This window comes from Antrostomus carolinensis, unplaced genomic scaffold, assembly GCF_000700745.2.
Source record: "Antrostomus carolinensis isolate BGI_N321 unplaced genomic scaffold, ASM70074v2 scaffold9826, whole genome shotgun sequence".
Lineage (NCBI taxonomy): Eukaryota > Metazoa > Chordata > Aves > Caprimulgiformes > Caprimulgidae > Antrostomus > Antrostomus carolinensis.
The window spans coordinates 44859-58088 of record NW_010319885.1 but is presented as its reverse complement, the minus strand read 5'-3'; the positions used below and the strand labels follow the sequence as shown (position 1 = coordinate 58088).

At 35.4% G+C, this 13230-nt stretch overlaps 1 protein-coding gene across 1 annotated transcript in view; it reads right to left on the bottom strand.

Moving 5' to 3' along the window:
- Positions 1-985: 985 nt before the first annotated feature.
- Positions 986-13230, bottom strand: part of C2CD5 (C2 calcium dependent domain containing 5) — a gene marked incomplete at its 5' end in the record, with an annotated part of 56814 nt that continues 44569 nt past the window's right edge. Inside the window, 10 exon segments of the mRNA XM_029085306.1 lie at positions 986-1114; positions 1792-1938; positions 4947-5137; positions 5977-6078; positions 7110-7163; positions 8997-9083; positions 10127-10214; positions 11384-11473; positions 11888-11986; positions 12973-13034. Coding sequence (XP_028941139.1) covers positions 986-1114; positions 1792-1938; positions 4947-5137; positions 5977-6078; positions 7110-7163; positions 8997-9083; positions 10127-10214; positions 11384-11473; positions 11888-11986; positions 12973-13034 — 1049 coding nt within the window.

Genomic DNA, 13230 nt, shown 5'->3' with positions numbered 1-13230 from the left:
TCTCCAAGTCGTTAAACTGTATAACTGACTTTCAGAGGACTCTTTATGTCATCCTTGCAAGAGATCACGCCTTAAGAAAATCAACCTCAGGACAATTCTTTCACACAACCTTATATTTAAAAAAAAAAAAGAAAGAAAAAAAGTTCTGTTTTTTTATCAATATTTAAGTGAACAAACAGCTTGTCACATAACATCATTCAGAACTTTTTTTTTTAAATTTATTTTTTTAAAAACCCCCGTAAGGATGACTTGGAACACAGCATCACGGTCTGGCAACTTTTAAAAATCAAAAGAGAACAAAAAACCCCCAAAACATTACCCAAAACATATGCCATACAGTAATAATTTAAAAAATAATAATAATAATAATAATAATCAGCAGACAAACAGCTGAAAAATATTTTTAATGTGCAGAAACTCAAAGTGTGACTTTTTGGTGCTGCTTCTTCCTCTTCACCCTCTTAAAATTCAGACTTCAGCTCCCATTTCATCAGCCTGCACACAAATCTCTTGCTCCTATGGCAGATGTTACCAAGACAGACTTCTCACGTTATCTCCCACTCACCTCGATCCCACTTTTATTTTTTAAGCCGAGCTAATACAATATGCAAACTCAAGAGATGGTTGGTTCTGAATTCTAACTTGTCATGGTCCTGTTAAACAGCTGAAAAACGCAACAGAATTGTTGTTGACTTTCACAGTTCTGTGTGATGAGCACTGTGCTAATCCACACTCTCATACCAGTTCTTCACCTTCTGTCCAGGTTTCAGAGGGGTCTGTAACTGTAACAAAAGGATCAGAGCAGACCTGCCAAACTGCTGCCCTGACTATTACATACAGTTAATGTACAAGGTATAGTGATTGTCTTGGGATTTTGGCTATTGATGTTATAGGGAGATACTGATTTTTGAAGATGCAAACCTCAACGTTCCCACGTTTTAAACAATCTTCATATTTCACAGAGACTCTTTCGCTCTTTCTGTCTTCACGTTGTGACATCTCCAGAACTTGTGGGTTGAGAAACAACTGTAGAAGGTTGTACTGGTAACGTTTCTAACTCAGATTCACGTACAAAGATGACTGCATCGCCACTTACATTTATTAAACACTGGGCCTGAAAAAACCAAAAAGGACAATACCAAACATTACAGAATTACATATTTTATGTTTACTTGTATCTGCTGGATGTCACTACACAAACAACAGAAAAGTCAACAGGCATCAGAGAGGGACAGATTAGAATTTATTAGTGAGGCAATCCCTGACATACTTCCTTTTATAGCCACTCACTTGTGTGCTATCAAACGTGAAGACAGATTCTTGTAAGACCACCATATACCTGGGCAGCTGTACTTCATTTCACTACTGTTTCAAACATATTTCATGTACCAAAACAATCACATTCAGTCATTGTCTTTATGAATGAAGTTTTGTCACTTTATGTCCAAAACGGAGCGTTTTATATCAGCAACTCCAGGTAAAAAGGATGAAAATTCTAATATTGCAATTATCAGAAAAGCCAAGTGCAGCACTGCTGTTTCCTGCAATTTAATTCATTCTAGTGAACTTGGTACTTTTACCCATTTGGGTACTTATGAAGTGTATTTGTAATTTTTGTGTTAACTCAAGTGTTTAAGAAAGCTCCTGGCTTCTTTAAACAGGCATTGAGATCAGAGATCCAGAAGCGTTACGCAGACGTGTCTCTACCGCGTTCTTGTTTTTAAAATAAATAAAATGTGTACTTGTGTCATACTAGTGACAGCAGCATTGTTATTTCATATAATAATTTACCTGATTTTTGTTTGGATTCTCCATAAAAACACACTGCTTCATTATGTACGAGACGACGGCGTTCCCCCCTAAAGCTGCGACGTGAGCCCTCACCATCGCAAACACCTCAGCAATAAATGCGTGGAGAAAACCACTGACACCACCCTCCTAAAACAGAAAAGAAATTACAGTTTATGTTAGCTATTGCCACAAAATGCTGAGTACTCTTCTTACATTTCTATCAGCTCAATACTTCAGTGAATCCTAAATGACATATTGTACCAAGTTTAAAAGCTGTTCACCCTTCGATGGGTGACCAATGGAACTCACCGTTTGAGTAGAAGAATCACAAGTAGGTTATTAATTTCTGACTGGTGCTCTTTGCAGTCAGTACATTATATATATTTTCAGACATTCCTACACCTCTGTAAGAACATGTAATATTCCATTGATAGCTGAATAATAAGTTTTTCTTTCATCAGGAAGGATACTACCCATTTTTTTTTTTTTTTTAATCAAGAATAATTTCTACCAAGGATTAAGAGAGATTTCGAACTCTTGGAAGTTACTGGTAAGGAGTGGCCATTACCTTTGGTCATGGCAACTTAATGTATGCTAATAACTGCCATTAGTTTTCAACATTCATTAAAGAAATGATCCCTCAAAACACAAAGTAAGCAAGGGACAGGACAGACACTTGACAAGAAAGCTGTTCAAGCTTTGGTTTTTTCCCCTTGAAGCCCAAAAGAACTCCTAACTATCCCCCTTCATTAAGTTTTTTGACTTGATGGTGCTTGTGGGGGATTTTTACTTTAGTGCCAAGCTGAATAATTTAAATTGCTGTGAAAGGAGAAGGAAAATAATAAAGTGTGGGGTTTTTTCCTAGACAATTCTTATGAAAGAATGTGAGCAACCACATTAGGGGGAAAAAACCCAACACAAAAAACAAGGAACCAACAAAAAAAAAAAATGAAAATGCACAGAAAAAATGAAGAAAAACTAATGAAACAGAGCTCATCACTGGTTCAAAATATCTATAAAATTTCAAACTGAAAGTGAAAGACAAGACCACTAGACTTCCCATGTGTGTGTGTGCTGCTAGAGGAAATGAAAGAGGCAGGTAGATGATGTGAGCTAAGCTGAACTTCAACAACTATGGACTGCCCTCATATCTACTGAAAAAAGTATAATCTGCCCTCAACAGACTCATGAAGACATTAGAAAACATATCTTGGGTGAAAATTAACAAAAGGGCAAGTATAATTTCACCAATCCAAGAATAAAGCATGAACGAAATCAACTGGAGCCAGAAATCAAAATTTCATGACAAGTTTGTCATTCCTGGTGAAATTTTGATTTTGTCCAAGTGTTTTGACAGTCAGCATCTGATGGAGGAAAAAAAAAATCTGTAATATCATATGCCTAATACAAAATTTGATGACAACAGATAACAAAAGATTGTAAGTATCCACCTGTAAACAGCAAAACCAAAGAGCAATGGATAAATTAGACTTAAAATTACAATGAATTCTGGAAGCACAGTGTCTGGTATATACTTAGCTTACGAAAGCGCTCATAGGGCCTCAATATTCTGTAAACCATAAGCAAAATATAAAGCAATACAAACACAAATGCTGCTAATTCTTTTCCTGTAGAATCTGGAACACATTTCTCAGGTAGGATAAAAAGACCACTCTGTTTTGACTCTTAAAGCCTCAGGGCAATACTGTGCAACTAGTATAAAAACTGGTTTCTGACTCAGCCTCTGCAGCTAAATAAATCAAACTGAGTTGGCTGCCCTGGGTGCTAGAAGGAGCACACAAAGCATTACAGAAACTGTACAACCATCCCAACTTCATGGAGGACTTGAATCAAATACTTGAGCAACCTACCTGTGCCGAGATCTGCTATCACAGTCACCAAAGCTTGCTTATCAGCTATTTAATCTGTATCTACAGAAGCTGCAGTTAGTACAGAAACATCATGTAACCATTTCCCTGGTCATACCACACACATCCTTTTGAAAATGTTGCCCTCTTCACATAGATTTCTCAAGTTAAAAGGGGCTGTAACTTGCAGGATCCAAACAAGACGTTTGATCAGTTTCTCTAGAGAGCTTGCAACTCATTTTTATGAATGCAGATCATTTTTATTAACATCTAGTATATAATTTTATCAATGTGTAATTAGCAAGAAACAGCATCCTCTTCAGCACTGACAAACCAGGCAAGAGATACATTCTATGTATCTATCTCAACTATGAAGTTGTGGATGCCCTCTCCCTGGAAGTGTTGAAGGCCAGGCTGGATGAGGCTTTGAGCAACCTAGTCTAGTGGAAGGTGTCCCTGCTGATGGCAGGGGGGTTGGAACTAGATGATCTTTAAGGTCCCTTCCAATCCAAACCATTCTATGATTCTATTTCTGTGGCCAGAAACTGTAGCAGAAGGATGCAGCTACTTCCCAAAAGGACATGAAAAGGATAAGGAACATGTCTTGGATTTTTGCATGCTCAGAGAAGTATCTGTTGTCCAGATCCAGAGTGGAGATCATTGTTTGAGTTCACTAGATACACCCTCTAAGTTGCTTGTGTGGTTATACACTCTGTATTTTTCAGACATTCATCACACAGAGCTCTGTTACTGAGAATGCACCAAATGTAATATTGAAAATCAGCATAACAGTTATACATGATATGGGAAACCTTGTATTAACCAAAGAACTCTAAAATCCAAATACACTGTGAAAGTTCATCATTGAGCTTGCTAAATGACAGAAGAATAGAATTTTTTGTTGTTGTTGTTGTTTAAATTAATCTCAGTTTTGGGTTCAAATGATCACAGCTACCATTGTTAGTCAAAGACCTATTTTTTTCCCCATAGTTTAGTTTAAGAACTCATTGGTTTAATGTTATATCCAAATTCAACAACAATGGTTATGTAACCCCTTCCTAACATTGCCAAATATAAAGCTAAAGCACCTCTATATGCTCTATGGTAAGAGCAGTGCAACGTGACTTACTCCCCAATTCAGCACCTACCCTCAAGTTACAAAAACTCTGTTCCTTTGCTGGAACTCAACCTCAACTCAAATCTCTTCAGATATTTACCTTTGATTATTTTAATTAACAAAAAGTTAATTATTATAATTAAGTGCTAATCCCTGATTATCCAGCTCACCTCACGCAAAGAAGTGGTTTCTCTTATAAAAAACATGTTGATTATCCCAAGATATTTGGTTATTTTTGCCCCAGGTAGAAAAGAAAGAGGTGTCATCTTAACAACTGAGACGGTAGAGTTGGTGCACGATGGGACAGAACGGTGCCGTAAGTACCCCTCAGCCAATGGACTTGCTTTATCAAGTGAAGCAGCTAAAAAGATGGGGGGGGGGGAAAAAAAGAAGAGAAAGTAACTACCAAGTAAGATCAATTACTGTTTCTCAAAACACAAAAAAACTCTTCTTTATTGTTTCCAAATAGCTTGGTGACAACATTCAGCTGCCTGTGATGCTCAGCCATACCACGTGAGAAAGGAAATTATCATGCAACGCATGCAAAAGGAGACAAAAAAGCTGAAATGGAATTTATTTGGAAGATTTGCAAAGGAAAACATCGAGGCGAGTAGCTGCACATACAACAATCAGTTATAAAGTGAAAGTAAAGAAAAAAGTGCCAACATTTTGAAATACGTATTCTGCTGGAGGAACAAAGTATAGGGAAGTGTGAAAGTTGTTGTGTTTCCCCAGTGCAGCATTTTCCATTAAAACAGGTATTAATCTCTGCTAATTAAAGCAAGATAGTCAGACCTGTGGCCAAAGAACTACTGAAAAATAACTCACCACTTGCTAATTTAGTGACCATTGCCTTGACTGTCACCTTGGTGATTGCTTCCTGTTTCTCATCAAAAATTTTCCAAGATCATACATACACCTACATCCATGCAGTGTATGTTATATAATTAGTAGGCGTACACATTTACGGATAACTAATTTTTAACTAAGCGAACAGAAATACTGTAGTTTGCTTTTTATGATACTGGTTTATAAACCCTGGGTTAGCTTACAAAGACATGAACAATGTCGGCAGTTTTCACACTCAGGTATTCATTCTACATGTGATTTTTATCACTGGGCAGGAAACTCCACTATTCACCACTGGGAAATCAGAGATATGTCTCAGATTATCGTAACGTGGTAGAAACAGCCGCCTACTTGTCTTAATTGATCCGCGCCTTATGGTCTGAGCTTTCAGTTTAATGAGCTCTATCCAGCTGTTGCATCTGTCTGCAAAGGAACTGTAATCAACTGACGTTGCTGAAAACACAGACAGAAAAACAAAAGAAAAAAAAAAAAACAAAGAAAAAAAATATGGATGATGTCTCTTGCTCATCTCAATGCTCCTTTTGAGGAAGCAATTATCTGTGTCTCAGAGAGAACAAACATCCCTTTCCAGGTCTGTTGAAAGGAAAAGTTACACTACAGGTTTTGGACTTGTCCAGATCAGTGTACCGATTTCTGGTGATGTCCCAGCTGTGAACCAACTGCCTGACTGGGACTTCATCACTGAAAAAACATGCAAATACAGTCATTAACGACTTATGCTAGATTATTTTTTTTTTTTAAGTCTCATTTTAGGCATTCAGTTCCAGCTTCTTTAAGTTTATTTATGCCTTGTTTAATTTTATTTTCATTTTCACTAAGAGCTGCTGATCAGGATTTAAAGTTCCTAACTATCTTTATCAGTATCTAACCTATAGATTGAAAAAAATAAAAATAAAAATAAAAAAGCTTTGGTGATGAAGATAAGAGTCACAAGCTGAAACAACACCTCGGTTTTAAACACAAATTAATTTTGCTAACAAAATGCTGTCCTCATTCCTCCAACATCCCCCCTCCCAACCCCCCCTATTATCTTTACAATTAGAAGTAGAGTTGTTTCTGCTATGACTTTTGGTATTAGTTGCAGGAGTGTTTGCATATCTTAAAAAAATAAAAAAAAAATATATTTTTTTGCAAACACAGTTTCTTCATTATCCTGAAGAAACATAAGGAACACATGCTAACTTCAAATTAAGACAAGCAAAAAAGCTCTCTGTCAGGGAACTAATTTTCTGTCAGATAAAGTGATATCAGTATATCTGACAGAGACACTCATTATGAACAAACCTGACTTTTGTAATTAAAAAACACATCAAAATATTATGATATCATTAAGCCACACCAGAGCATGCATTCTCAGTTAACTAGTACACACTTCCTGGATTAAGACACATCCAAAAAGAGTATACCAACATCCCAAGAATGCTCATTCTGTGCTGGCATATGGCTAAATTATGTAAACTCACCTCTCTGAGCAGTTTTTGGAATACCTGTGTGGGAACTTGCACCCTCCAGGACTTCTAAGAAGACAAAATGAATTCCATTCAGATAATACACAGAGTCATGTAAGTACAGGACAACAGCTTTTGTCTTATAAAACATTTTTAGACTAAAATATGAAAAAAAAGTCTCCATAATACTATACTATGTACTTTGACAGAACATAATAGATTTGTGTAAATAATTAAGTTCACTAAATCTGTCTTACAAATTATAATATGATTGTTTACTAAAGGTCATTATTGTGTAAGGTTGTACACAAATATTTTTAAAATAACAGTCTTACAGAAAAGTATGTTAAAAAGGTATCAGTGTATTAAATAAACTCCCAAGTGAATGTAACTACAACGAAACCTCAAGTCTCCTTGTGAAGAAATGACAGATGAAATAATTATCTAGCTGAAAGCCTCTGAAGTGATGTACAATACAGTATGAAACCTGAAGAATATCAGGGAAAGGGATATTGTGTTACCAGGCTACCCTCTACTGGTCAGTGCCCATTGTACAAGCAGCACTGTCTAGTACTGAACAGTGGAAAAGACACCAGCCAAAAATTTCTGAATAGCTCCTCTTTTCAAAAATGAAACACTATCATAACGTGATCAATTAAAAGTCAAGCACGCACAAGTGGGGGCCTACAAGAAAGCTGGGGAAGGACTTTTCGTAAGGGCAGTTAATGACAAAACAAGGGGAAATGGGTTTAAGCTGAAAGAGGGGAGGTTTAGATTAGATATTAGGAAGAAGTTCTTCACTGTGAGGGTGGTCAGACACTGGAACAGGTTGCCCAAGGAAGTTGTGGATGCCCCCTCCCTGGAAGTGTTGAAGGCCAGGCTGGATGAGGCTTTGAGCAACCTGGTCTAGTGGAAGGTGTCCCTGCTGATGGCAGGGGGGTTGGAACTGGGTGATCTTTAAGGTCCCTTCCAACCCAAACCATTCTATGATTCTATGATTCTAAGTGCATAAAAATAATTAAAAAAAAAAATACAAAGCAATGAGAATATTATCACTGAAATTAAACTGACCTCTGAAAGCACAAGTAAATGTGGCAGGCACCCTCCTTTATACCACTTATATAATGTGCAAAAAAGGGAGCTCTTTAATATTGTAGTAAAATAACATTTACAATAATTCACATATACTAAATTTCCTATCACTAGCAATTTTGATGGGTAGATAATCCAACAATAGAGAAGGAAGTAAAGGCAGCTGATTTCAATGAATGATGACCTAATTTTTAATATAGAATTGTGACAACCATTACTGAAATGCAGCTCTATCTCAGGTAAAATAAAGCAGCTCTTTTAACAGCTAAAATGTGCTGCACTGTACAAATTGTTTACTATGCACGTTTAGGTTCCTTTTATTTTAAAAAAAACAAAACAAAACAAAAAACAACACACCTGCATTCAATTTTGCTCAGCTGAACAACCAGTATTTGCTACATAAAATATTTTGCACCATGAAAACTATGAAATTAATTATTTGAGGCTGACAATCCATGGAGTTATTTTATATGGGCCATTTACAGAAGCAAAGCAGTATGAGGCAAGTCTAATTATGAAGTAATTTATAATTCTTTAAGCCAAATGACTTGGCTTAAAGTGGAATGCAGCATTTTCAATACTCTAAATGCAAAGACAGAACAACCACAGGGAATCTACAAAAGAATATATATAGAACAATTAGCCAGCCAACCCATCTTATGTGACTCTCAAAAAATTTTACTTTAGGAATGAACAAATCCATATGCTTAGGTAGCAAAGAATATTTAAAGCATGTGAAAGTACAGCTATTTTAAAATTACTGCAACAATGAAAGAGCAGAATAGTTCAACATTCTTCCATTTAACTGACCTTTAGCTGGTGAGAAAGGTTGAGAAGCAAGGGGATCTGAGCAAAGTTCCAATGGAAATTGTAGCTGTTCTTCATTGTCTGTGGATGCTGCGACAAAGAAAACATACCCAACCGATAATTAACGCCCAAAATAAGATTTGCCAGTAATAATAAGCACTAAAGATTCAATTTAGTCAGGTCTGACTGAAACAGAGTTTTTCAGCATATGCATATAGTGATGCAGTTCTGTATGAAGAGTGAGATGTCTGACAATAAATCCAGCTGGAGAACTGAACAGAACCTGTGTTCCTTTGAACAGGTTTTGATTTAGAATTTTCAGGAAAAAATATTGTCGATTCATTTATCTTAGATTTGATTCTTCAGCAGAATCTGAGTCAGCTATACGTCACAGTAAAAAGTAACATGATTTATTTCACATAAAAGAAAACCATTTACTGCTACTATTTAGGAGGTAAGGTATAACTTAATGTTTTAGCATTATATGGCTCTGTTCTACTATCTAATTCCATCCTTCAGAATGGAGTATAACTTCTAAGTTCTAAATTCCCACATCCAGACTGCACACATACATGGTGGTTTGTTAAAAAGATGACATATGCAGATTGCAGTAGTCTCTTCTATTCCCTCCATAATGCTATATGCTTCATCGATCTCCAAAAATATTACTGACCTACTTAAGGGGTTTTTGGAGCTTTTTTAAAAGTATGAATAATTTATCTTCTGCCTTCTTGAAGGACAAAATTTGCTACGATATGAACAAATATTCTCTAATGACTGACATCACGTTTCAAAATACAGTGGAACTATCATCATCTGTACACTAATTCCTTAGAGAAAAATACTCAAAGGAAGATTGCACATGGAATAAGGAAATATCATACATTTTTTTTCATATCTAAGTCTGTTGATTAGGTACAAGCAAATACCTAATATTTGATAAGTCATCTTGCTGGAGGTCATGTACATGAATTCTAAAAAAACTCTACATTATGACTTTACTTTTATAGAGCTTCCCTATAAAAATGTGTATATGTAACTGAAATTAAAATGTACACTCATTAGGCACCAAGGGGGGAGGTGGGAAGAGAAAGGAGATTATCTCTTGTCTTTACTTGCCTCACAGCACTTACCTCTTTGGTGTGATTTTTCTGTAGGGGCTTTGTTGGCTTGTAATGTTTGGTTTTTGTCAAATGTAATTGCAACAGCTGTGACTGCAATCTGCAAATAAGAAATATATGGCATAATAAGTAACTTAATCTCTCATGCAATCTGAAAAAATAATTTTGCAAAAAAAGCCAGCTTTTTCAACAGAAAAATAATGGGGGAACGGATTATTTAAGTAGACATATTAAAAACCCTCCACAGCAGAACAAAAAAAATGTAATACTATGGTCTGTTGTTAGAACATACACATGACAACATTTGTCCCACATTTATTATTTTGTGCCTCAGTTCCTTCCTTCTTTCTTAGTGAATCGATATAAAAAAGAAATCATAAAACCTCATTACCATTGTATTTGTAAGAGAGTGAAAGAGACGTTTAATTGATCACCAGAATGATACTATACTTCTAAAGAAAATATTTTGTTTAAAAATATTTAAGTATGTTTCATCATCTTGAAAATGAAGGGAAAAATAAAAATCAGACCATTATAATGGTCTGATTTTTATATATTATAACAAGAAAGCTGGGGAAGGACTTTTCATAAGGGCAGTTAATGACAAAACAAAGGGAAACGGGTTTAAACTGAAAGAGGGGAGGTTTAGATTAGATATTAGGAAGAAGTTCTTCACTGTGAGGGTGGTCAGACACTGGAACAGGTTGCCCAAGGAAGTTGTGGATGCCCCCTCCCTGGAAGCGTTGAAGGCCAGGCTGGATGAGGCTTTGAGCAACCTGGTCTAGTGGAAGGTGTCCCTGCTGCTGGCAGGGGGGTTGGAACTGGATGATCTTTAAGGTGCCTTCCAATCCTAACCATTCTATGATTCTATAATGACAGCATACTTAGAAAACTACCGTGCTGTGTACTTGCAGTGTATGGGGTAACACATTCTTGTAGTGTATGGGGTAGTAATACCTTTCAATGGATATCTAGGCAAGGCTTTTTGTTTCCTATTCATTTTGATTTTGATATCTATCCAAGATACACACTATTAAGATGCGCTGTGTTCATGAAATGCCATGTAGTCCCATGATTCTCAAAACTCATTAACTCCATAGGTCACCCATTTTCTTCACCAAAGACTATGGCCTTAAGTTTTACTTCAGAATTCAACAGATACAGCAGTAAATTAAATCTTAGCCTAGTTTAGTCTGAGCAGCAAATATTAATTAAAAGCCAAAACTGACATGCCTACATGCTGAAAGTCAAAAGGAGCTGCTTACTTACCTGAACTATTTCATCCTCTGGTAGAGCAACTGTAAAATTTACATGACAAAGGCAGCAGGGAACCATAGATCGGAGTTTAAAATATAAGCTCTGTTGAAGACAAGACATTATTTGTATTACTCTAAAAAAGTATGGTTTATTTCAGAGAAATTAAAGATCAAAACTCTTCACAGCAGAAATCATCTAATCATATTAACTTTTTCTAGAAGAATCACAGGTGTGAAAAGTCAGGATAGAATGCAATCTACTGTGTAGCTGTCTTTATATTTCTGTTTCTACATTACGCTACCAAAGGACTCACTCTGATTCAAAAAGCTCTGGAAATTGTTAATAGACTAAGAAGGCTGAATCTATCCTTAGAACCACTTACAGATTCATTACAGACACTTTGTAGTCTAATTCCAAAAAGTAATTATGAAGAAAATGTTATTTTCAGTGTAGCTTGATTTTACTTTGCTTCCCTTTGAACAATTAAAAAAAAAATGTTTGAAACACCATTCTTACCTTCAACAGATTCTCACAGAGATCATTAAAGTTCTTATTAAGTGTTTGATTTGTTAGGTTAATGTTGCTCAATCTGGACACTCTTACTGCTGTGAACATCTGAAATAGAAACAGATACACTTATTTTTTTTCCAGAATATGCCTGTATGTTATATTAAAACCAAAACAAATTCATAAAGGTGGCAAATAATGCATAACATAGTAAGAGCAGGGAGAGGAAGAAGGATGAAAAGGAAAAAAACTTAGTACCAGTAAGTCAAGTGCTTTTTGCTCATGAAATTTTACAAACAAAAGGCAAATTTTCTGTGAACTAACACATACACAAGATCTGAAATACTCTATTCTTTTTATTTGCTTCATAAAGGAATCATTCTACTGGATATATATGTTGTTTACCTGCTGTTGAAAATTTTATGTTAATTACATACAATCATGTAGACAGTGATGGAATGTTATATACAGATACACAAGCAATCTCAGGCAAACCTGAGAATATGCTGCAGGTGCAGTCCTATTGTTTTCAGGTTTCAACTGTGCCTCTGCAAAGCACAGTCGTGCATTGTGCCAATCAGGTGTACAAGCTCACTTAAATAGATGTTTTAACTCTCTCTGTTATGAGACTGAATTGTATAAACATGACCAAAAATGTTTACACTTATTAAATGGAATTTTTCTCTACTCACCAGAACAATTTTATCTAATTCTTATTTATCTTAAACCATTAATGTTGTTATATTCAGTATCTCACACTAAGTAACACAGTCGACAATCTGTTTCTTTTAAGAGGCTTCAAAAACTAGACAAGCTTGTAAAAATGCCCAAAACCTTCAAGTTCATATTTACTGTCATAATTTTCTAATTTTTGTACCAGGTTCTCTGTTATACAACAGCACTGAAAAAAGCACAAAGAAACAGGCTCTCATACTGTATTTTTCTTAACCAAAATACTACTCTTATTTCGAACAAAAGAGTATCCTTTTAATTTATCTTTCAAAATTAGTGATCTCTAGTATATATTTAAATTACTACAACACATGTCAACACAATTTGGAAAAAAAGTTTTAATTTTATTTGAATAACTTTACTTGAATTTCCGGTGTCCAGTTATTTATACCAGGCATAATTTCTGTGTTGCAACTGTAAAAACCTGGAAAGAAAATATTTGGGCAAATCAATGTTGCATACTGAAATATAAAAATACTTTTAAAGAAACATATGTGTTCTTACTTGGTGTTTTGCAAGTATTTTCCCCTCATGTGTTTTTTAAATATTGACTAATATACCAAAAATAAGAACAACATTTAAAAAACCAACATATCATCCAAAGAATATAATATAACATA